The 22,944-nt window shown below is 48.0% G+C and overlaps 1 protein-coding gene across 1 annotated transcript in view; it reads left to right on the forward strand.

The window, feature by feature from the left end:
- The window catches only part of PODXL2 (podocalyxin like 2), a 39,665-nt gene extending 17,406 nt beyond the window's left edge, over nucleotides 1–22,259 (forward strand). Inside the window, exons 3-8 of the mRNA XM_073351363.2 lie at nucleotides 8,021–8,937; nucleotides 10,458–10,532; nucleotides 15,187–15,343; nucleotides 17,006–17,067; nucleotides 19,806–19,985; nucleotides 20,672–22,259. Of these exons, the coding sequence (XP_073207464.1) occupies nucleotides 8,021–8,937; nucleotides 10,458–10,532; nucleotides 15,187–15,343; nucleotides 17,006–17,067; nucleotides 19,806–19,985; nucleotides 20,672–20,881 (1,601 nt within the window). The 3' untranslated portion in view covers nucleotides 20,882–22,259. The remainder of the gene's footprint in view (nucleotides 1–8,020; nucleotides 8,938–10,457; nucleotides 10,533–15,186; nucleotides 15,344–17,005; nucleotides 17,068–19,805; nucleotides 19,986–20,671) is intronic.
- The last annotated feature ends 685 nt before the right edge of the window (nucleotides 22,260–22,944 follow it).

The following is a 22,944-nucleotide window of genomic DNA, read 5'->3' on the forward strand; positions in this document are numbered from 1 at the left end:
CTGAGTAAGGGGGCTTGGCACAGGGGTTTCTGTGGTGGACATGGTGGGGGTTGGAATGCTTTTTCCTTAGGACAAGGAGCGGCAGATGAATTGCTGTACAGCTATGAGTGCAGCAATTGCACAGGAGGCTTTGACTGGCAGATTTATGTATGTGTGGACCTACTAGGTGTGCCCGTAACTCTGCCTTGCCCTGCTTTCAAAACCCCTCCCATTCAAAACCCATTTGCATTGAGGCAAATGGCCTGCAGAGCACAGGGGGGTGGAGGAGGGGGAAAGATTTCTCCGCATCCAGCCTTCCTGCACAGTGGAGCAACATCCATGTCCTTGCCTGTTGGGCAGTGCGTGAGATGGGGTTTAGGATTTACACCATGGCAGCAGCCCTGTAGTGGCTGGAGTCTCAGACCACAGCACCAAAGCCATCACCCCTTTAGCCTTTGCTTAGTGAGTTGGCCGGTATTCTGGGGAGCACAGAGGGTGTCTGGGGGCTAGTGCAGGGTCATGGATCAGTGTGAAGGTATTTCATTGCTTGTTCTTGTGTGTGTGGGAGCCAGCGCTAATTATCTGGCTTAGTTTGAAAACCCCACAGAGGATGTGCAGAAAAAAGTAAAGGGAATTTGTAATATACCAGTGCCTCACTAAGGAATGGGGAATATTTCAATGCAGGGTGCTTGGAGACTGAGTCCAGGGTTTTCTGCTTCTCCCAAATGCAGAATGAGTCTCTTCTAGTTCTTCCTGCTGGAATGGTGGCTGTCAATTGTCTCCAAGGCATGAATAAATGATTCTGAATGTCTTGGGAAGCATTGAGGTCTTCCTATGATATTAGGGTGACTGATATGTATATGCAGTAGAACATATAGCACCCCAGCCAGAGGATGAGTACACCCAAGACCTGAAGTCATTGGCACTTCGGTCACTGACTTCAATGAGAACAGGATCTGGCCTGTGAAGTTTAAAACTCCCCCTCGAGGATGATGTGCTTGGCATTTTTCTCTGTCTTTGTTTCTGAATGCAGCTGATACCCTGGCCCAGGGAAGAAGAAGACAGTGCTGTGCGTGAGAGTCACATTACAGGGCTGACCAAGGACCAGAGCAGAGACTTGGAGGCAGATCACCACTGGGGTGGATTACTTAAGGAGAGCAGATGTTAACACACAAGGAGGGACCAGTGGAGGAAGAGTCAGGGCAGGGCTGGTGCTCAATACAGGAAAGTAGACGAGGGAGGAGGTGCTCCTGTAATGTTGGAGCTCCCTTCTCGATATCAGCAGCAAAGCTCTGTGTGTAACACAGCATTGATTTGCTCCTTTCCTTCTCGGCACAAGCTCCTGTTGTAAGCCTGGGAAGGGGAATGAACTGTGCTGTGTTCCACATGGCATGTGCATATATGACAATTTCCTGTAAAGTCCTGGACAAACCCAATTGAACTAAGGTTAAGTGTTTTATGAGTTCATTGTATTAAAAATGCAAATGTTTCCATATTATTGTGGGATTGTGTGTAATGTCTCAAGGGTGGAGGCAAGACTAGTGTAAACCCTGGGAAGTGTTATGATCTTCAAAGGACTCTTTTAAACAATGTGCCAGATAAGAATGAACTTTTATTTGAGTGTGTTTCCTACGACATACTTGGGAGGAGAGGAAGGCAAATTCCTACCTCTGGACCCAACCTTTTGAAGCTATACCCTGGGGAGAAATCCATTGTCTGCTCATCATCTGTTCTCAGGGTCCCAAGATCAAAGAACCCAACGGTATGAAGAAGTAACTCACAGATGCATGGGTGTTCTTGTTCTGTTCAAAAGGTGTTATGAACTTGTAACCACAGAAAAACCCCTGGGTGGGGTTTGAGGGACTGACCACCTCCTAGAGCCCATCTTGGAGTTGGGGGGTGACCTCTGGTAAGCTTATTAGTATCCATGTAGGTTATTTTATTGTTTTAATATGTAATGCTTTTACCTTATGAATAAATGTGCTTGCTTAGAAAGGGCTGTGTGGTACCTTCTAAATGTGGGCAATTTATTGCCTCCGAGGAGAAAGCAAAGCAGGCCTGCTTAGGGAGTCTGACTTGCAGGGGAACGCACAGTATCACAGGGAACTGAGCTGCTTGAAAAAACTGTGATCAGGAGGGAGAGATGCAGGTCTCTGCCCAAGAGAGGTGATGGCAGAGAAGCTGGAAACCTAGAGTGGGTGCCCTTGCTCGACCATAGAGAGGAGTGTTGGCGCAGTTGCTCTGAATTATGACAGCATGTTGCAGACTAAAGGACCTGGAGGCATGGCCTCCCTCCCCAGCTGTCCTCAACTGCCTCCTGGTCACCACCATTGGTCTGGTTAATGCTAGGTGACCTGGTATCCCCAAAGCTAATGAGGAAACCAGAAGTTTTTCAAATTGTCATTTGAGTTTGACTTTTTCATTTATCCTTTGCAGTAAAATTAGATTGAGTGACTCCTGCAGGGACGTGTGCCTGCAGCAGGGCCCCAAATGACCTCCATCCCCTCCTGTTTCCTCCTAATGCATTGCATCTCCATGGCAAGCAATGGGGTTTCCTAACTAACTTAAAAGAAAGAAGAATGGGGTCTGCTTTAAAAAAAATGGCTTCAGCTCCATCCCTGGTGTAACCCCACTAACCTGACTTTATTGACACCAGTAGAGTTGCACTGGGCCATATCCATCCCTGGTGTGTCTGCCTGGATCACAAATCAATATTATTCTTCTTAGGTTCAATCAGAATCAGTCCCACTGCCCTTCCTGTTGATTTTTTTCCCAGTGGTGGGTAGTGTAGGCCTCTAAAATCCTCCACTTACCCCATCTGTTCCTCCCCTGCCAAGACTTCACGTTGGGCCAACCCAAGCTTCGGCTCAGGGACAGCTCTGTGCTCCCTGGCTGCTGAGAGTCTGTTCCGAGAAGGGTCACTTAACGTTAAACCAGGATGTAAACAAGCGGCATCCCAGAGCTGAGTGCAGGCAGGGGGCTGCTCAGTGCTAAGCCTCTTACATATGGTCTTTACCAGGTGCTTCATTGCATTAATGTCTTGGCTGAAGATGGGATTAAGAACTGTAGATTTGCTGTCAGTCTGGAAAGGGAGGTGGCTCATTTCAATGGGCCTGGAGGGAAGCCGTGGGGATAGCTGTGGCAGAGGGCCATTAATGCACTCAGAAGAAAGGGGGTTCTTAATAGAAGGGCAATGAGGTGGGAGAGACTTTAATTCACTGGTTGCTTAGTTGGAATTTATAATTGTAATACAGTGTCCAGCCCGTCTCTCCTGTTACCCCAGCATCTTCTCTCTCTAGGAATGGCCTCTGTTAAACAGGGAATAAGTGGGAAATTAAAAAGGGTTTTTTGAAGTGCCACATGCCACTGTAATGAACCACAACCACATGTATAAAGACTTGATGTTCCTCAGCAATGATCAAAACTGGGACCCGTAAGCAGGGAAGATTCCTCTGTCAAGGGTGGGAGCCAGCTAGGAAAATGGGGTAGAGAAAACTTGTGTTTTGAATTTTGGTAATAAACCAGACTCCTTTCTTGTAATGGAAAAGCATTCACACCAAGTACATACACAAGAGAAATGCCAAAAAGAGGACAGGTATTTGGAAATGGGGTCACCCTTTCTAGCGTACTCAGGGCTCCCCAGCCAGCAAGCCAGAATCTTTAGCCAGGTTCTCTGAATACTAACCTGATCCTGAACAAGTGATGTACGGTGCAGTATGTTAACGTTGTATTGTAACGTTGCCCTAGTAAAAAGTTTCAGCAAAATAAACCAAACTCCTAAGAGGGGAGAGTGACTGAGAAAGCACCTGCTGTGTGAAGCTTTATTAACTGGGGAAGAAGGTGAAATGGAGGCAGCAGCAGGGCCCCAAGCCAGACTGGGTAAGCCCTGCTACCTGGAGATGTTAGCATCCTCAAACTGGAGTTGCAGACCTCTCCACATGCTGTCCTCTTGTGCCATTCTCCTCTGGGATACAGCTGGGGGTCCCATGCCTTTTTGTGCTGCTCTATTGTCTCTTAAATCTTCTTTACTGGTACATGTAGTAGATCCTTCCACGAGGAAAAGCTCACCTTTGAACATGGCCGTATGTACCCAGGTATGATCTAATCTACCACCGACTTCAGTGGAATGCCCATAGAGTAGAGCAGCATGGTCGGTAGAATGAAGATCTAGCTGTGAAGGGGTTAATGATGAGGCTGTAGCTTGCTCACTTTTGACCTCTTCTCTTCCCCTCTCTCTTGCATCCTTCTATTCCATAATAGGTCTCCACTTCCCTGTTGAAATATGATGCACTCATAAACCAGCCTGACGAATCTGGCATTGCAGCCAGCTACCTAATACCCATCCTGTTAACATAATACCCAGTACCTCCTTGCCAGGGTGAGTGCAAGTAACTTGAGTCAATCTGGACTTCATATTCAATGATGTAGGGTGACAGGATGCAGTTACTGTAGAAATCTCAGTAGTACTATGGTGGGGGCAGGGTCAGTCTAGCTGCTCGGCACACTGGGGAGGTGGACAAGATATCACCTGACTGTTTCTTTGCATCCAAGCTCTGTGACTCAGACTACAAGAAAAGGTGATCTTGGGGGCTCAGCTTGAGGTGTCTTACAGGGACCTGATGTTCAGAAGGTGCTGGACACCTGCCCTCTAAAAAATCAGACTCCTTTGAAGTGATTCAGGTGGGGACCTTAAAATCAGTAGTTGCTTTTGAAGATCTAGGTCTTGATGTACACTAACTAAAGAGGCTCAACCATTACTCCAGATCCCTGAACTCTGGAGGTGTCTGCATCCCGATTGGGATCTGGATTCTGCAAATATCTTTATAATGGGCAAAACCAGTGCCTGCCAGATCTGAAAACCCCTGAATTTAGGGACAATCCAAGGCCAGATCTGAATTTTGCCATGTGGGCCTCATCTGTAAAGTAACTGGTAGAACAGAGTTCTTTGCAGGATTTTAGGGACATTTAGGTTTTAATCCGAGCCAGGTTCTTGCTGGGCCAGACATGTAGTAGGACCCTGGGCTTAGCATGCAGGGAGGTGGTGCTAGTGGGCAGTGGAAATGTTAAATCGATTAGCACTGAGTCTGAGGACTCCTGCCTCTGCTTCCATCTCACTGACTCACTGCTGGAGAGAAGCAGCTCAGGTTTCAGTTGTAGGCTGCCCTGTAAACAGGAGCCTGCTGGGAGGTTGCAGGATCAGTTCTCTCTCAGCTTTGATCTCAGTGGTAAGACAGGAGGCTGCAATCCATCAGCTTCCCTGAGGGCTCACTCACCCTGAATGCTCTCTGTTCAGAGGAGAGCAAGCAGGCTGAATCAATCACTTGAGGGCTTTAACCCTCAGGGAATTGGCTAATTCCCAGGTGCTCTAATAGTTTAAGAAAAGGTCAGTTGCAAGCGTTTCAAGGGAGGCTGATGTGCCAGGAGGGTTTCCAGCTGTTAGGGAGTAGTGCTCTTGCTTGCTACTTGGCCAGTCCCAACCCTGTGCAAGGAATCTGTCTGCTTTCCTGCTGTGTGTCTTCGTAGTCCAGTGTCCCATCTCTGACTGTGCCCAGTGCCTTACGCTTCAGGAGGAGGCCAGCCCTTCCCTCCTCACCCACAGTGCACCTGTGCAGGCGCGATTCCCACAGTTCTCAATGGGGCTACTGTATGGAATGCAAATACCAAGTGTTTCAATGGCAGCAGAAGCCTGAGAGCCTGGTGAGGTGCGCTAGTCCTCCCTGACCTAGTGCCCTCAATCCTATGGTCATTCCTGCCATTAACCAGCCTCTGGCTAGTGAGGTAGTGGCTGCTGCATATCTTCAGACAGGCGGATGACGACAGGGCGATTAGCTTCAAATGAGGGCACTTGGAAAGGCTGGTTCCAGACTGCAGCCAGAGAGAGGTTTTCTCTTTGCCTGGGCATTAGCTCACTGCTCTTGCAGCCACCTTGGATGACAGAGCATACACCTCTTTGCTAGCCAAAGAACGGTGGTGGGGAGCCCTTCAGGTAGCAACCATCTCCTCTGGCCCTTGGAACTCTTGAGACTATTGATCCTGTTTCAGGGGTTTTAGAGCATGTTTGCTAGTGAAGAGGCACTTGCCTAGTAGCATGGATTTATGTCATATGCCCTTCAGAGCTCGGATTGAGCCTAAGAGCTCCAGTGGCCCAAGTGACAATAGATTCCGATGCCTCGTTTGGGGCCAGAGGTGGGAGAGGCCCCATGGGAGCCCAGTTAACAGCACCCTGGAGGAGCCTGACAGGATCTGGTTTCACTTTGAAGGAAGTCATCAGGAGAAAGTCACCAGCTCCCTGTCACCAAAGGGAGAGTGGGGAGAGTGGGCACTGAGCCATCACAGGCATATAAAGAGCCTTAGGGAGAGCTGGGGGCTGATTTTAATATAAAGTTACTGATGTGGGAGATCCATATAAATCAACCACCAGGGAAGGAATTGGTCTGTGACACCTTTGTGGTCACTGTTAGGGGCGAAAGGATCAACTTGCTTCCTGCTTTGGGAGTATGGGGGGTGAGACTGATGAGTTGCTTGGGCATCACAGAGAGCTTTACCTGCTATGGAGTATCCAAGCGACTCTTGCTGACAACACACTCTCCCCCCTGAACTGAGCTCCAGACGCAGCAGCAGTAAATGGCGGTTTGGGGACGGTTGTCATTCGGAGGCTCCTCTCATGGACGCACACTGTAAGGCATCCAGACGGCTGCCTCCCACCGTGCTTAATGAAGCATCCACTTTGGCAGCCAGGCAAGAACACGGGCTTGGGGATGTCGGACAATCACTTATTTATTTATGAAGAATAACCACAGCCCAAGGAGGTGGGAGGGCCTGTGTTTTCTGGCCGCAGCGAGACTGCTTTCTGGCTCCCAGCATGAACCGCGCTAGGCGTGGGGGAAATGGGGCTTATTCAGAAGGGGGGCCCAGTACTCAGCAGCATTGTTATTGGCAGCTTCTTGATAAGGATGGAGAGATCGATTCATCCCAGGTGGGTCTCCATTGGCATCAGGGATGAGTGTGGCTGGAGGGTGTGGCCTGTCAGTTGTCAGGAGCTGATCTTGCTGCTACTGTGTCAGTCCAAGACATCTCATAGATCCTTGCTGGGCTTCCAAGAGGGGCCACCGACTGGTCTGATTTTCCTGCTGTGAGGCGAAGTGCTCCCTCACCCTGATATTCCTGATTTTCCTGCTGGATTCCCCTCAAAACACCACACAGGCTGGCCTACCAGAACAGCGCCATGCTGCAGTTAGTGAGCCTTCGGTTGGGGATGTGTGGCTTTAGCTCAGTCCCTGTCTCTGTCCTTTATTCCCTATGGCTAAACAGCTTCTTCAATAACCTGGTGGTCTGGGAACCCAGGAACCATCTGTGAGGTGATTTTATGCTCTGAGGTGCTTTCCTGACCCAGAGTCTGCTCTCAGTGACATCCAAGTCAATCCAGATTTCAGTGGCGTTACCTGTGTGTAACTGAGAGCGGAATCAGGCCTATCATTTTGTTGTTCCTTTCCCCCTAAATCTCTATAATTTCCACCTTAGTTTGGTAGTGGCTAAATGGCGGTACAGTCTGGTATCTGTTTGAGGGCCCCCATATTAAATGAATTGCAGGATCTCAGCCTAGTTCCTAGTGCATGCAAACCCACCTCATGAACACCGCCAACAGAACTGGCACTGATTGGCCCCTGGGTTGGCAGGCTCAGCGGAGAGGCCTGGTACAGAAGGGGCTGTGAAGTCTGAACCCCTCTGTCGTCCCTCGAAGGGTTCCTCCAGGCCGGGGTCGTGAATGCATAGGAAGCTTGCACTGCTGTTGCCCAAGCTGCATCTGCCAATCACATTCTTCTCACTAACATATGAACTTAACTCTATTAAATGAACCCATTTCTCTCTTTGGTGGCAAACACCAGGACACTCTCACAGGGCCTCCGACCTCCGTCATCTGTGTCCCTAAATAGATAGACCCTGGGCTCGTTCCCTCCTCCCTGCTTTCATCCCCCAGTCTTTCAGTGTTCATGATCATTCGTGATAGACTCCTAACTGAAGTGTCTTGGATTTGTTTTAGACTACAGTTTTCCAATCACCTCTCATAAGGCCCTGCCCAACGGAAACAGGACGCAGGTTAAAGACAACTGGGAAACTGCCCCCCTTCAGCTGTCATCGGATTCCATGGAGCCTGACCCACATACGCCTTTCTCCGGTGCTCTGGAGGAAGAGGAAGGGCTGCTCCCCATAAACAAGTCTAAGGGAGGGCAACAGAGCAGCCAGACTCGCTGGCCAAAGGACATGTCTTCAGAAGCGGCTGGCCAGGAGGACTCCTTGTTCTCCCTCCTGATCTCCACAGCCTCCAGCAGACTGGGCATTGTGACTGAGGCAGCTGTAGAAAGGCAAGAGGAGGCCTCTGTTCCTGAGCACACTTCTTCGGGCTTTGACCTAGGGAGCAGCATGGGGCTGAGTCTGCTGCCTGTGTCCTCCATCCTGTCGGTCACCACTGCAGGATCCCAAGGTGTCGCAGAGCATGCCATCGAGGTGACTTCAGGAAATATTGGGGCTACAGTGGTAGCTGGAGTGGAGCTAGCAGGGACCATGGCAACAGCAGAGTCCACACAGACCCTGGTGGGAGCTGGAGTGGCGCCCACAGAGCTCCCAGTGAGAGAGGAGCTCATTGAGCCCACAGTAGGAGAGGGAGGGGAGCAAGTGGGGCCCACAGTGCTAACTGGAATGGAGCAAACAGAGGAAGTTCCTGAGGTAACAGGCAGCCCCCAAGATCCCAAGATTGTTTCTGGTAGTGGTGGTGGCCCCCCAAATGCCAGCTCCTCAGCGGCTTCCTTGGATGGATCTGATGAGCCAGCTGCAACCCCTTCTCGGAATGGCATGAAGCCGGCTACCGAGACCATGGCAGCAGGGCGGAGCTTTGTGCCACAGACCGGGGACGCCCACCTGGCTGTGCTGTCAACAGGACTGCCCTGGAACTCGGCACAGGTATCCCATGGTGGGAGGGAGGGGGACTCATTATGGAATATGTTTGGGTATTAACCCTTCCTCTCCTAGTGCTGTGTGGATATTAACTTATACTTACCTATCCCTGCTTTCAAATTCCCCATTGCCAGGCTGGTGGAAATAGTTGCTGGGATTTTTCCCATGACCCCACTAAAGGTTGTAGGGGATTGTTCCCTCTTTCATGGCACATTGTGGAGACACCTCAGGTACTGGGTGTGTGTGCGGGTCAATGCACCAAGAAACCTGCCCACACCGTTTTGCTTCTACCCTGCTGTCTGTGTGTATCTAACCAATGTGACCTTTGGGCAGAAAACAGCAGTGAAAGTGTTAAAAGCTAGCTCCTTTCAAGTCCAGCTCTATTTCTTTAGGTTGCATTATTGGAAATGTAAGTGCATGAATAGCCCCAAACACCTCTGGGAGGTGCCTACGCCACCAGTACCTGCATCGCTACCCGTGCTGCAACTGTTGGTGTCCGGACAGATGCAGGACACATAGAGCAGGGCTGTGAGGATAGGATTGTGAGGTGCACAGATGCTATGGTAATAGAGGCCACCTAAGTGCCAAGATAGATGGGGGTGGAGGTTACAAGGTAGCAGTACAGCAAGATTGCAGGTGGTTGTGCAGTTGCAGGGTAGCTGTGCAGTGGCACCTGCTTTGAGATCTGCTGAGGCTTCTCCTGTGTTGCAAAAATTTTCTGTAAGGGCTGGATGGTGTAAGGAATGGAGAAAGAGATCCAGAGCTTTTCACCACTAGCTCAGCCAATTTCAGGGCCACGCAGGCTGGTAGTGAGGGAGGTGACCAAGTCATCAGCATCGGATGGCTGTTGAACTGCACTTTAAGTCTCGTTTTGAAACAATAGGCAGCTGCTAGTAGTTCAGCTGAGGAGGAGGGCTCCATTTTGGCCTGCCTGCAGAGCTGCTTTGGATGGAGTCTCTGTTGTGATAATATGCAGGGCACCTAAACAGCGGATCCGGCTACCAGAGTGTCTAGCTCCATTTGGAAGATATAACGTAGTAAACAGGTGTCCATATCACACAAATAAGTCTGGCAGTGAGCTCTAATTGCCTGTCCCCTCCCACATTCTTATTCTCAGTAAGGGAGCCAAGGACTGAATACACCATTAGATAGATAGCCTCAAGACAGCAAGGCTGATGGGCATGGCAGCCTGTAGGGAGCTTACCCGGCCACTGATCGTATTGTCCCTGCTCTGTGGATTAACAGGGTACCGAAATCCACTAGCACTCAAATGAAAAAGAAGACATTTTTTTCTATGCATGTATGTCACAGCCTGAAGAATGGGACATGTCCTCCAGTATCCCATCTTTGGAGAATCCCCTCCATATTGGAGAATATGCAGTTCCTCCAGAACTTTCCCAAGAGTTCAAATCCCCGCTCTCAGAGTACAATACAGCCCCTCAGTCGCTGTGCTTAAGCTTCTTGTGCCTTTTGCAGGAAACTGCATTCTCCTTCCAAACCCAGCTGTATGTATCTTGTCTTTTCAGGTGATCTGCAAGGACTGGAGTAACCTGGCAGGGAAAAACTACATCATTCTGAACATGTCTGATAACATCGACTGCGTAAGTCAAACACAAGAGACTTGAATAGAATGAGAGTAATGGGAAATAGCTAGAATACTAACGTGGGGGCTGGCTCTGCTATACAGGGCAGCAAAATATTTGTTAGTGTGACTTATTGTAGGATTCACAGGACATTTTCTAGGGCCAGCACAAATCCTAGCATCAGCACTGCTGTCAAGAAACTGCAGCTCTTGTGTGTTGCATGCATCTCTGTGTGCATTTGCCATCCTCTTCTTTTTCTGGGTTAGCAGGCAAGATCGTGGAATCAAGATGATCCTAGGTTTAGGTGTAAACCCAGTTTTTCATAGAATGATCTTCAATGGGCTTTTAAAAAGGTGTCTGCAAGTTCTGCATTTGTAGCCTTCACTTGTCCCTCTTGTCTCTCAGTCAACATAACTAGAAATTTGTGTAGGGAGAGTGGGAGCCTTGACTGAGGCCATCCTCCATGGGTTATGATACTTGATACATGTTCAGCACACTTTCCATTGGAGGATCTCAAAGCACTTTACTTTTCAGAAATTCATGGGACACTTTAAAACTGAATTTTTTTAATTGACTGGTTTTTTAAATCCAATTTCCGGTAGAGTGCCCCCTTTAAGTACTAAGGAGTGCCTGAAATTAAAATACAAGTATTCCTTACATTTTATAGATTATTTTCTGCTATTTAGATGGGTCTCTTCAGTGAGTCAGTTTCTCTTTTGCTAACTGGCTAAATAAGAGAACAATGATATGTCCATTCAATAACATTTTGTGTATCATCAGTATAAATCTGAAATTAGCTTTTTGCGGTATTTCAGTTTTAGTGATCTTGAATGTTCATTGTAACTAGATTTGATATAATAGTTTCAGAGAGAAATGTGATGTTTTAAATTGACGGTGTTCCTTTTATTAATTGAATTAAGCCTCTCCACAGCTCAGTGTTGTTGATAAGCATTATCTCAGTTTTACAGCTGGGGAAACTAAGGCACAGAGCAGTGAAGTGACTTGCTTCAGGACACACAGTGAGCCAGTGGCAGAGCTGGGAGTAGATCTAAGATTCGCAATCCTGTGCTTTTAGCCACAAGCCCATCCATTCAGAAGGATAGAGATTGGGTTTATAATATTTAGCCCGTGGTCTGCATTTTCATTTTCCAGACTTTTTCAAATGCTAATGGTCACAACCCCCATGGGAAGACGGTTAGTATTATTCCCATTTTACAGATGGGAAAAGAGTTGGCAGCGAAAGTGTTTTGACCAGTGTCAGATCTGGACTTAGACCATAGTAATTGCTGGGTAGAAGTCCAGTGTTCAAACTACTAGGTCATATTTCTCTTTCACACTCATACCTTCTAAACCAGTATGCAGTACTGAGTTCTATGCTCACAGTGCAGTCACTGGGGAAGCAAGCACAGCATCTGTTCTTAGCTTAGCAATAGCTCCAATTCAGCTTGAAAGGTCAGAACCGATTTTACTGCAGGTAGGAACACTGCCTAAACACCAGGTTTGGGATCTTTAATTTCCACCTGGATGTTCCACCAGATGGGAAGGAGCCTTTTTGTTTTCCATCTCAGCTGCAGGACAGTACCTGAGGTAACACTGCATTCCCTAGTCATGCAGTGATGTGGCAAGATTGCGGTCTGATCCCAAGACCCAGACTTTTTTCCTCTCCTCACTTTTGGAGTATGATGTCTCTGCTCACGTTTCTCTGATGATTCTGCAAATAAAGACTCATTGTTTCCAGAGTAAATGGTTCATGCTGTCACTAAATCTTTAAGTGCCTTTCCTCTTGTCCCCTTGCCTCCCCCTTATCTTGTTTGCTTTCTAGTGTCTGTTAACCAGAAGTGCTCTGCTAATCCAATACTCACCCATCAATCCCTGAAAGCTGCAGTTAATTGATGAACCCAAAGTCCCTCCTGTATCTCTGGTAAAAGGGCCCATTCACCTTTGGAACCTCCCACGGGCCATTTATCAAACCCTTGAAGACCAGTTATCAAGGGGACAGGGTCAGGTTGTCCTTTGTGATTTTTAAACTGATTTTTAAAATACATGATTACTTTAGAAATTTGAAACGGAATGTTTCTCTGATTAAATATTTTCTCCTCTTTGTGTATCTGTTTTTTTTTGTCATAGGTCCCTGCACAAGACTGAGCGTGGTTTTTTTGTTCTTGCAGGATTGCTTTTGAGCACTGATCTATGCACATGGGTCTTTTTAAAAAAGAGAAAATGACACCCCTGCAGAATTTGTTTCAGAAACAGTAAATATATAGAATGAATGATAGTTTTCTAAAGGGGTATAAGAAATATGTTCCTTTCAGTAAGCCTCCTGACATTAGCATGGCCCGTTCAAACAGAGAACTGTTTGTCCTTCATACCATTTTAAGTGCTTCTGTCACAACTAACATTTACAGTTCAGAACATCAGCGCTTAAAAATAAGCTTGTGATGGTTCATTTCCTATCCACCTCAGTCATCATCCCTCTCTCTCCCATTTCATCCGTGTACTACACAAGTGCAATTTTGCTGTATGTAATAGCTCTCATCTCTTTCTGTTGCCATTTGCAATCATTGAGATTTAACCATTGGAAGGAGATGAAAAGTGAAAGCAAAAGTGCAGGGGACTGGAGGTGTAATCCTTGGCTATTCCCTGCCAAATATAGATGCTGCTCTTGGGCAGGCAGGACTGGACTGTTTTTCTACTTGACTTCAAGTTTCAAAACAAATATTCCCAATAAGTGGTTTATGCTGTCCTCAACCTTATTCAAAGGGACACCTGTCACCTTAAATATTTAACACAAATGTTTCCCTTCCCTGTGTTGTATTATTGTTTTATATGATTGAAACTGAAAGGATTTTTGTTGTTTACGTCAAACTCCCTCTTCCCCCGCCATCACAGTTGATGCAGTTTGTTTACTGTCTGTTGAACTTCATTTAGATTGGACAGTGCAAGTAGACAGGTTGGCTTCCACTGAGTGTATCAGTTTTGCTTTCTGGCTCCTGTACACTAGACGCATTCTGGGTTTTGTGTGGGTTTTCAGTGCGGCAGGAGATAGTATTTGCATTTTTAAGTGATTTATTGATTTATTTAAATTAGTTTAGAAAAAATCATGCAGATATTTCTGTTTGTTTTAAGGGGCCGATGTTATGATGTGCTGAGCGTCAACAGGCACCTCTCAGCACCTTGCAAGATAGGGCCCTAGGATTCTGTACCCCTTACCACAAACACGCTTTTACCAAGATCTCCATTGTAGACCCAAATTGGCTGGGTCCCTTTATCTTTCTAATGGGTTCTAAGTGCCCAGTTCCTATTTGGGCAAAACTCTCATAGATGTCTGTTAGAATTGGACCTAACAATAATGCATGTCCATTCAGGGCCCTGCCTCCATTCACAGGCAATTTGAGCCTGAAGTCTCTCTAGCACTGCGAGTTATCCTTTTGCCGGATTAAAACTATGTCATGGCCGCCGTCTTTTCAGCCAAGGAGAACTGCTGGAGCTGTTGGGGCCTCTTCTGTCTCATTTGCTTCTGTTACTTCAAATATTCTTCCCCCCCCCACCCCCATTCTTCTCAGGCTGAGCGTGCTACCCCTCCTTTCAGGATCCCCAGGCCCCTGCTGAGCCATAGGTGGTGGTTGCGTCACAATGTGGAGAGCTGGCCACTAGGGCAATGCTGGCTGCATGGCCCCTGTGCGTGGTTCTGAGCAGGCGGCCCCCGCGGTGAAGTTGTGGAGCAGTTTCCTACCCGTGCCCTCTTCCCATGCCTCTCCTGAGTGGCTGCATATGCTCCCTCAGCTGAAATCCAGAGCCCTCGCCTGGTGAGACATGGCACTCATGGGCTCTTGTGATTCAGGCCTGAGTCCTAGGTGTCTTTTCCAATTAGGCCATTCACTGCTCAGGCCTGTGCCTGCCCTGAGCACTTGGGATTGCCATGGCAACCAGGAGCGCCAGCTTTTATTAATCATCCGGGTGGCCTTTGGGTTGGCATGGCAACTGCAGACAAGAATAGAAACACAGGAGTGGGAAAGTGGCAGAGGAGCTGCCAGGCAATGGCACATGTCAGCCAGAGCTGGGCCCCCCCTGACCCGGTGCCGGGTGCTGCGAGAGTTGAGGCCTTCCCTTCAGATCTGGCATTTTTTCTTGTCTTCTGAAACAATTTTACTTGAGGCTAAGAAAACAGCTCTGCACACAGGAGTGATTCTGGGATCCCTGCCTGCTGCAGGGAGGGGCTCAGTTGAGGCTGAAGGATGCTACAAAGAGAAACCCAGGGTGAGGATACAAGTTAGGACTGAGGTGCTTCAGCACAGCTGTGTGGGCCAGTACTGGACTGAAAGGAGACGCTGTGATTCTTGATTGAAGAGCCTCTGCAGATCTGGATGTGGAACAAGCACATTGATGGTTTGCATTGTGGTTACTGCCAGCTGCTTTCAGGAGTGCTAAATTCACTTAATTAACACATAAATTTAAACCATCCCTTGAGCCTGTACTGTTCCCTTGCCACCACACACAAGATAATCCCACCAACAGCCCCATTCAGCCCTGCTGTAGACAGGTATAACTCCATTGAAGTCAGTGGCATTGCACTCACTTACACCAAGTCTGCATTTGTCCCTGTATTTCTACTCCACTGGTTCGTCTTTGCCATGAAGGAGGGTAAGATGCTTTCAAATGTTCCTTGTTGCAGGAGGAGTTTCGGCTGGAGAAGGGTCCCCAGCTGCTGTCTCTGGTAGAGGATGCCTTCTCCAGGCAGGCAGATGGACTACAGGCCCAGTGGCTGATCTCTCTGAGCAAACCCAATGAGAATGACAAGCACCTGCTAATGACCTTGGCAGGGGAGCAGGGTAAGTGTTGGTAGAAAAGCTGAGTGGTGGTGGTAGGACTGGGAAGGGGTGTATCTGGCTTTAACTGCCAATTTTTCTCCTGGTTATAGTGACATTATCTCTCCTGCTATCCCATACAATGCTGCCTCTGTTAGCTAAACCTGGTGATTGCAGGCTTGTCTGTGTGTACATAGAGTATAAGCCTCTTTCCCCGCCCGCACCATGTCACCCCCCCATGTACAGTCCTGCGGTGGTTTTCCCTCTTGCCAGTCAAATCAGATTCCAGCTTCTCCTCCTGACCTTCAAGACTCTGCAATGCTCTACTCTCATCTTTCTCCTCCCTTCACTCCTCCAGTGCCTCCTGCTTCACCCCCTCCCTTTTTATCCTTGCACACATTCATCTTTGTGCATTTTTTTCCCATGCTTGCCTCTGTGCCTCCCTCCCTCTTCTGCTGCAGCACGTGAGATCGTCTGCTCTTTGTTCAGATCTGCAGAGCCTGCCAATGCTACCCAGTGAGGTTAGAAGAACTATTTCATGTCCATTGAAAAGCAATCCCAATGGGAACACTCTGATCAGCTGGGACTGTCACTGTTCTGTACTGCTTCTGCAGTCTGTTTAGGGTATAGGCTCGATGGGGAAGGCCCTATAACTGTGTTATTTCATACAGAGCAAGTAAGAAGTAATGTTATAAAGTGCACCACAGTTATTGGGAAATAATGTTGACATTTAAGAGGTATGTTCTACGTGCTTGTTTAAATTAGTGCATTTCTCCTAACACTGTGGACCATGCCATGTACCATTAAAAAGGTTCTTGTAAGCACATGCGGCCCTAAAGTAAACCTTTCTTTCTATTGGAGGGGATCCCCTTGGGGATTAGAAGCTGGGCTGTGTAATACTAGCAGCACAGCCAGGCTGGGCAGCTATCAGAAATGGACTTCTGTGCCCAGTTTGGAACCCTGGAATCATCAAGGGCTGAAGCATTTTCTGCTGTGAAGAATGAGGCTTTTGTTAGGTTCTCTCTCTGTTGCTGGACCAAACTGGAGAGGCACCTGGAGAGGGAGCAATACTCTTTGGCCTCCAAATCCTACTGAAAGGTCATGCTTCTCTGGCTTGCCAGCTTGGAGAATATCCTGTGAGCTATGTGGGAAGGAAGCCACTTGGGGGCCACTCAGTGATGGTTAGTGACTCCCTAGCAGGGAGGCTTTTGCAGATTTCTTTCTGCCAGGAACAAAGTTGTTGCAGTATGCCTCCTGACAGTCAATTGTGTCATGCCTGGTAGGCTGCCTTGCTAGGGATCCCTGCAGCGCACAACACATGTCCTTAAGGATGCTGCAGGTCAGGAGAGAGTTGTATTGGCAGAGCTGTGTGGGCACTCAGGAGTAGCGAGTGCTGCAAGTCAGGGCTGAAATGCATTGGCGGAGGTATGTATGAGTAGCACAGTGCTTAGCCCCATGATTTTTGGATTGCAGTTATTCCACACTTTCAGTTGCACTTGCATGCACCTGGAATTCCTGGCCAAACATTTACCTCATAAAGTAGTTTGTAAACTAATAAAATGTTTGTCCCCTTCTGTGCCACATACTGCCCTGGAATTCCCAGGGAATGCTGATATGCTGAAAGCGTGAGCCAAAGCAGAGCATGTAGGGCTGACCACTTCCATCTGGTTCTCTTCTTCTCACCAGGTGTTGTCCCTACGAAAGATGTCCTGATGGCACTGGGTTATGTTCAGAGGAGCTTAGCTGAGGTAAGAACCTGTCTGCCTAACCTACAGGCTGAAGGCAGCCAGTTCAATTAAAGTGGGATCATGCTTCAGTCTAAGGGGGCTCTGAACCCTTCATAAGCAAATTGGCAGAACCCCCTCTTCCCTCCCTGGTGACTGCAGAATGATCAGATGTCAGTTCCCATTAAGAGTGACTGGCTATGGGGTCATCTGTTGTCTCTGGAAAGCTTCTTTGAAATTGCTGTCCACACTTTAGGGATCCTGCATAAACCAATCCCTCCTACCCTGCTTCCCACACCACCATCTGCCAGGATGGGTTGCAGATTTTGTCTGTACGGTTTTTTATAAAAAGATGAGATCTGTCCAGCTCACCGTATTGCCAGTTAGAGCTCTTCTTGCCAGTAGTTGCTCAGCCTCTGCTGAACAGTCCAGGTGAGTTCCCGCACTGGGCAGAGTGCCCTCCAGGGTTACTCAGCCCTCTGTTTCCTAGGGAAGTATCTTTTAATTGTTTTTGCCTGTCATCATATTCCCTGTATTAAGGGGACCATGCTGCAGAGCTGAACCTTAGATTTGCTCCAGAGAGGGGGACACCTGATGAATGGAGGAGGCTGTGTCTTGCATTCTTCACTCCCCCCAGTGTTCAGGCTTGCTTTTCAGTCCCCTCTGACATCACAGCCTTCAGTACTCCATTTCTCTCATTGACGGCACTATTCGAATTCCATAGCAGACTCTTGTTACTCACCAAACATTCCCCTAAGAACTTTGGTGCCCTGGATGATGAGCAGGGAAGAAGGCAAACTAGTCTATTTCCTATGAGTCTGCCCATTTAGCTCATTGGCCTTGAAGGCATTAAGAGCCTGATTCTGTTCTCACTTACACTGATGGAACTAGATTGACTTCAGTGGAATTACTCCAGTGTAAGTGAGAGCAGAGTCAGACCAGAATGTGTTGGCAGATGCATGTGTTCCCCTAACCCAGGGGTCCGCAATGCAGTGCCCGCTGGTGCAGTGGCACCCGCCGGGGCAGTTGTGTGCGCCCGCAGGACACCGCGCCACCGAAATGCCGCCGAGAAGCTTTGCCGTTTCTTGGCGGCATTTCAGCGGCAACGCTTCTTTACGCTGCCGCTTCCCAGCGGCATTTTGGCGGCAAGGTGTGTGGTGCCCTCCACATTCTTGTGGGAATAGGAATGTGCTATTCCCACAGAAAGGTTGGGGACCACTGCCCTAACCTAACAACCCAGAGCACCTAGACAAAGCAAATTAAGTGCTCAGTGTGGTATTGATTGGCTTACACCAGAGAAAGTCCTAAAAGCCCTACGAGGGGCATTGCTGAAATTGTGTGAATAAGGTACCAGCACCCTGAACTGTCCTTTCCGTGGAAAATATGGGAGGAGACTTCAAGGCTCGTTGCTTGTTGTTATTTGAGAGAACAATAAAGCTATCTGCAGAGATCCTACATAACTTATGTTCTACCTCAGCACCTGGAATTCATTCTCCAGCTGTATCAGTAATGAAACAGACTCTTTATCACAGAGACCTTGTGTAATCATAAGCTTGGAAGAAAGAGGGAGGATATTCTCTTACACTCTTCATACATACTATTGAATTGATACATAACCTTTTTGAAATCTGCCGAGTCACTGAGACCAATCAGCAATGTTCAGCTTTGTTTGCTGACATCCTGTTTCTAGCAGGGAAGGTTTTGTTTTATTTTTTAAAGTTTTGGTATCATGCTTGTCTGGAGTATGTAGCCTGGGGGAGTGAGCATAGGACAGGGAATCAGGAACTCCTATGTTCTAATCCCAACTATGACACTGATCTGCCATTGTGACTGTGGGCAAGACCCTTAACCTGGGTTTCTCCCTTGTAAAGTGGGGCCTTACCTGCCACCCAGGGGTGTTGTGGATTGAAGTGAGTGTTTGTTAATGCGCTAAGATCATTTCTGTGAACACTCCATGGGTATGTCTACACTGCAGTGGGGAGCAAGCCTCCCATCCCGGGTAGGCAGAGTCGGGTGGGCTTGCACAAGTCTCCACCTGAGCCACACCATCCACACTGCTATTTTTAGCATGCTAGCTCCAGTGGTGCTAGCACAAGTCCGTCTGCCCAGGGTGGGAGGCTCACTCCCAGCTACAGTGTAGTTACCCCGTGGGTCTGATTGGCCTCTTGAATATTCAGTATCCCAAGTGGGTCACTCGTGTAGGAACAGAATGCCAGTCTTCCATCGAAGGAGATTTTTATCCAGAACTTTATTCCTGCACTCCTGTGAGCCCAAGTCAGAGCAAAAGGAACAGTAGGTTAGTGCGTAAACATGTAACACCACACCCAAGGTTACACTCAGCTGAGTGAGTAGTTCTGCCTCCCCCATAAGGCTTTCCTCCCCTTTGCCCTCCAGGTAGCTGTTTCTAGAGTATTTCCTCCTTCTGAATGGACTTGAGCCACAGTCCCTGCCTTGCTACCACACTCTGCACACCTATGTGAGCCCAGAGCAGGGGTTAACACCTGGTGGTCTGGTTTCTTCCCACTGTCAGTCCGTGGCCTCATGGAAGATTTGTAGATAGTATTAGACTGAGTCATGTGCTTCCTTCCTTCCAACTGTGCAGCATAATCCCACAGCGGATCCCACCAGTCTAGCTCTTGTCCCTGTTGGTCACAGTGAGCCTGTGCACACTGCCAGGGCTCTGGGATTCTGCACAGGACAGTGACTGCAGCTCCTCTAACCCCCAAGTTGTTGAGCAGGCCTTTCTTTTCGGTTAATTTTAGATTGGCATCCAGAACTACTCAACCACCACAAGCTGCCAGTCACGGCCCAGCCAGACCCGCAGTGACTATGGGAAACTCTTTGTGGTGCTGGTCATCATCGGTTCCATCTGTGCCATCATCATCATCATGGGGCTTATCTACAATTGCTGGCAGAGGCGCCTGCCCAAGATGAAGAACATGGTGAGCACATGGAGGGTGCGGGAAGACATCTGGACTTGGCTCTTATCCCTCAGGATGGAAGGAGTGGGGTGGCTGGGTGGGCAGGGGATATATTCCTTCTCCTTGTCCACCTTCCCAGATGAGTTTGGTCAAAGCACCTGGGCCAGATCACTGTGGGTCAATGGCCGTGTCCAGTTTAGAATTCGGGCCCTGATAGATCCAATATGAGAGCACTAACCCAATAGCATTTGAAGCATCACCTGCAGTGGGCCAGATCCAGCTCAAAGAGTTCTTCAGTGCAGTCACCTCCATCTTTAATATGGAGGTGCTGCCTGCAGATCCTAGCATGCCATGCTCCATCTTGGTTCAAGCAGCCAGTGTGCATTGCATGCTGGGAACAATGTTATCCACCATAATTTACCCCTTGATATTAAAGTTATGACTTCAGGTGGCTCCATTTTATATAGAATAGGTGCAGCCTTTGGGCTCCTGGCATGTGCCACCTCCTTTCCACCACGAGGGCCAGTTGACCTTCACATGGGGCCATGAACAAACTCCACCCAGTCCTGTTCCCATGAAAACAATGGCAAAAATCTCCATTGACTTGAGCAGGAGCAAGATCTGGCCCTGGCCTTGCGCCTTTGCAGCATTGGGAGCTTTTCTCAGTTTCTGTGTCCCACCCTGCCTCTTCCCCCTCCCCCTTCCAGTCACACGGTGAGGAGCTGCGCTTCGTGGAGAACGGCTGCCATGACAACCCCACCTTGGACGTAGCCAGTGACAGCCAGTCGGAGATGCAAGAGAAGAAGACCAGTGTGAATGGCGGGGGTGCCATCAACGGCCCCGACGGCTGGGATGTCCTGATCACCAAGCGGGCAAGTGAGGACGCAGATGTGTTTGAGGAAGACACACACCTTTAAAAAGAGAAACAGCTTAAATATATGTCTATCCTATCTTGACTTAAGGACTGTGAGGTGAGAGGCAGCTTCTCAGGAACCTCTTATAGGGCTTGGGACAGAGTGACTCTTTCTTGTCGTGGTCCTGAGGCTGCGTCCGAATCCTGGAGCGAGAAGGGTCACTGTGAGTGGAGGGAGGTGGGTGGGGCGCTGGGGTGTGTATGTGTATGTGTCTTTTGCTATCAGTAGCACCAATGCTTTTCTCATCACTTTTAAATGCACTTACTTAGCTCTCCGGTAGCGGCTGAGCATGGCTGGGTTTGGGAAATAAAATGATGAGGCTAAGATGGACACCAAGTGACTGCCACTGGGGAGTCAACTCACACTGGGTGCCCAACAGGGAGATGGCAGGCCAGACCCTGACCTCACTGGCTCCTGGAGCTGGAATCAGAATCTGTCCCAGCAGGTGAAATAGGAAAATCTGTGTTTTTGTTCTGGATCTGGGAAGCAAAGTGATGTCCTGGGCAGGGAGTTTGCATTCTGTGCAGGTATGAAGATCAGATATTCTCTAGTGCCCTTGCTTCAGCTTCTGATGGGACGGGCTGCTATGTTGTTCAGATTAAATCATTTTCCTGTGAGCTCTCATCCCTGCCTAATTTACCCCCCCCCCCCCCCGCCTCCCCAATTCCTTTTCGGTTACACAAGCACTGAAAAGTTTGAGCACTTTAACCTAGCCTGGTTTGGCTGGATGATTGCAGAGAATTCAATGCTGCACTGCAGAGCCTCCGCTGGTACTTCAGTGTGGGGTGGGAATTCACCTGAAAAGGACAATTACCTGCCTCCTGGCAGCTTGGGAGGTTACATCAGCACAAGATCCCTTGTCTAAATCTTAGAGCAGGAGGCCTTTTCGGCTCCTATCCCATTTTCCATGGTCATGGCCTCCAGTTGTGGTTGATCTTGTGAGATGAACATACAGAGCAGCTGAGACATCTTAATGAAGGAAAATAAGATCCAGAGACTGAAAACTTCCCCTTTCCATTTGGACCTTACCAGATCTGTTTCAAGGGAGAAGATTCTACTCTCATTCACATCGGTATAAAGCAGGAGTAACTCCGCTGAAGTTATTGCATTTAAACTAGTATAAAAGTCAGTGGGAGCTCAGAATAAAGCCTAAGCGCCCATAGGAGTGCTTCTCAGGCATGCCTTGGGCAAACCTTAAGGCCCCAGCTCCCTGAGGATGTGATAAAATGAACTTGAATATGCATAACTGTGCTCCCAGCCCTGCCTAAATCATGATGCTCAAAATTACTGTTCTTAAGTTTGAAGTGTTTTGTCCCTTTTTTCTCCTCATTGTTCCATGGACCTGGGTCCAAAATAAATACGTAAGAAATTCCCCTCTTCACCCTGTTTTGCATATTTCCATTTTCAGGCTGGCTGGCTGCCTGCGGCAAGATGCTATTAAAGTTTGGTCTTTAAGGGAATAACTGTACAAAAAGATCCAAATGTATTTAATGAGGATTAGCAATTAACTTGTAATTCAAATCTATCTATCTATCTATGTCTGTAGGATGCTCATCACTGATATCTGAGTGCTGAAAGTGAGGATACAAATGAGCTTGTTAATACAGATTCATTTTTGCATAGCATCTTCAATACAAACTGACTTCCAACTCAGCTGAATTGAATAATGCAGGACTATAATCAGTCTGTGCTGTGGAATCAAGAACCACTATGTTGAAAATACTTTGAGGTTCTTCAGGATGAAGAGATGCTATATAAAATCTAAGACATTATATGGTGAATAAATAAAACACTGAGTTAAGTTATGTGTTTATACTGCACCTAGCACAATGGAGCCCAACCTGCTGGTGGCCTTTCGGCAGCACCACAGTATAATGTTAATAATATAGCTACTGATCCTCATTAAATATGTTTAATATTCATTAGCTACTATAAAAAATAAAATCATATTAAATCAAACATGGATTAGGACACCCACACAAAGTACATTTTTCCTTTGTTGGTTTCCCTCACTTGTTCCTTCAGTGCTGGGCTGCTTTGCCACTTTCGTTTCATATCCTCTCACA

This window comes from Lepidochelys kempii, chromosome 7 (assembly GCF_965140285.1).
Source record: "Lepidochelys kempii isolate rLepKem1 chromosome 7, rLepKem1.hap1, whole genome shotgun sequence".
NCBI lineage: Eukaryota > Metazoa > Chordata > Testudines > Cheloniidae > Lepidochelys > Lepidochelys kempii.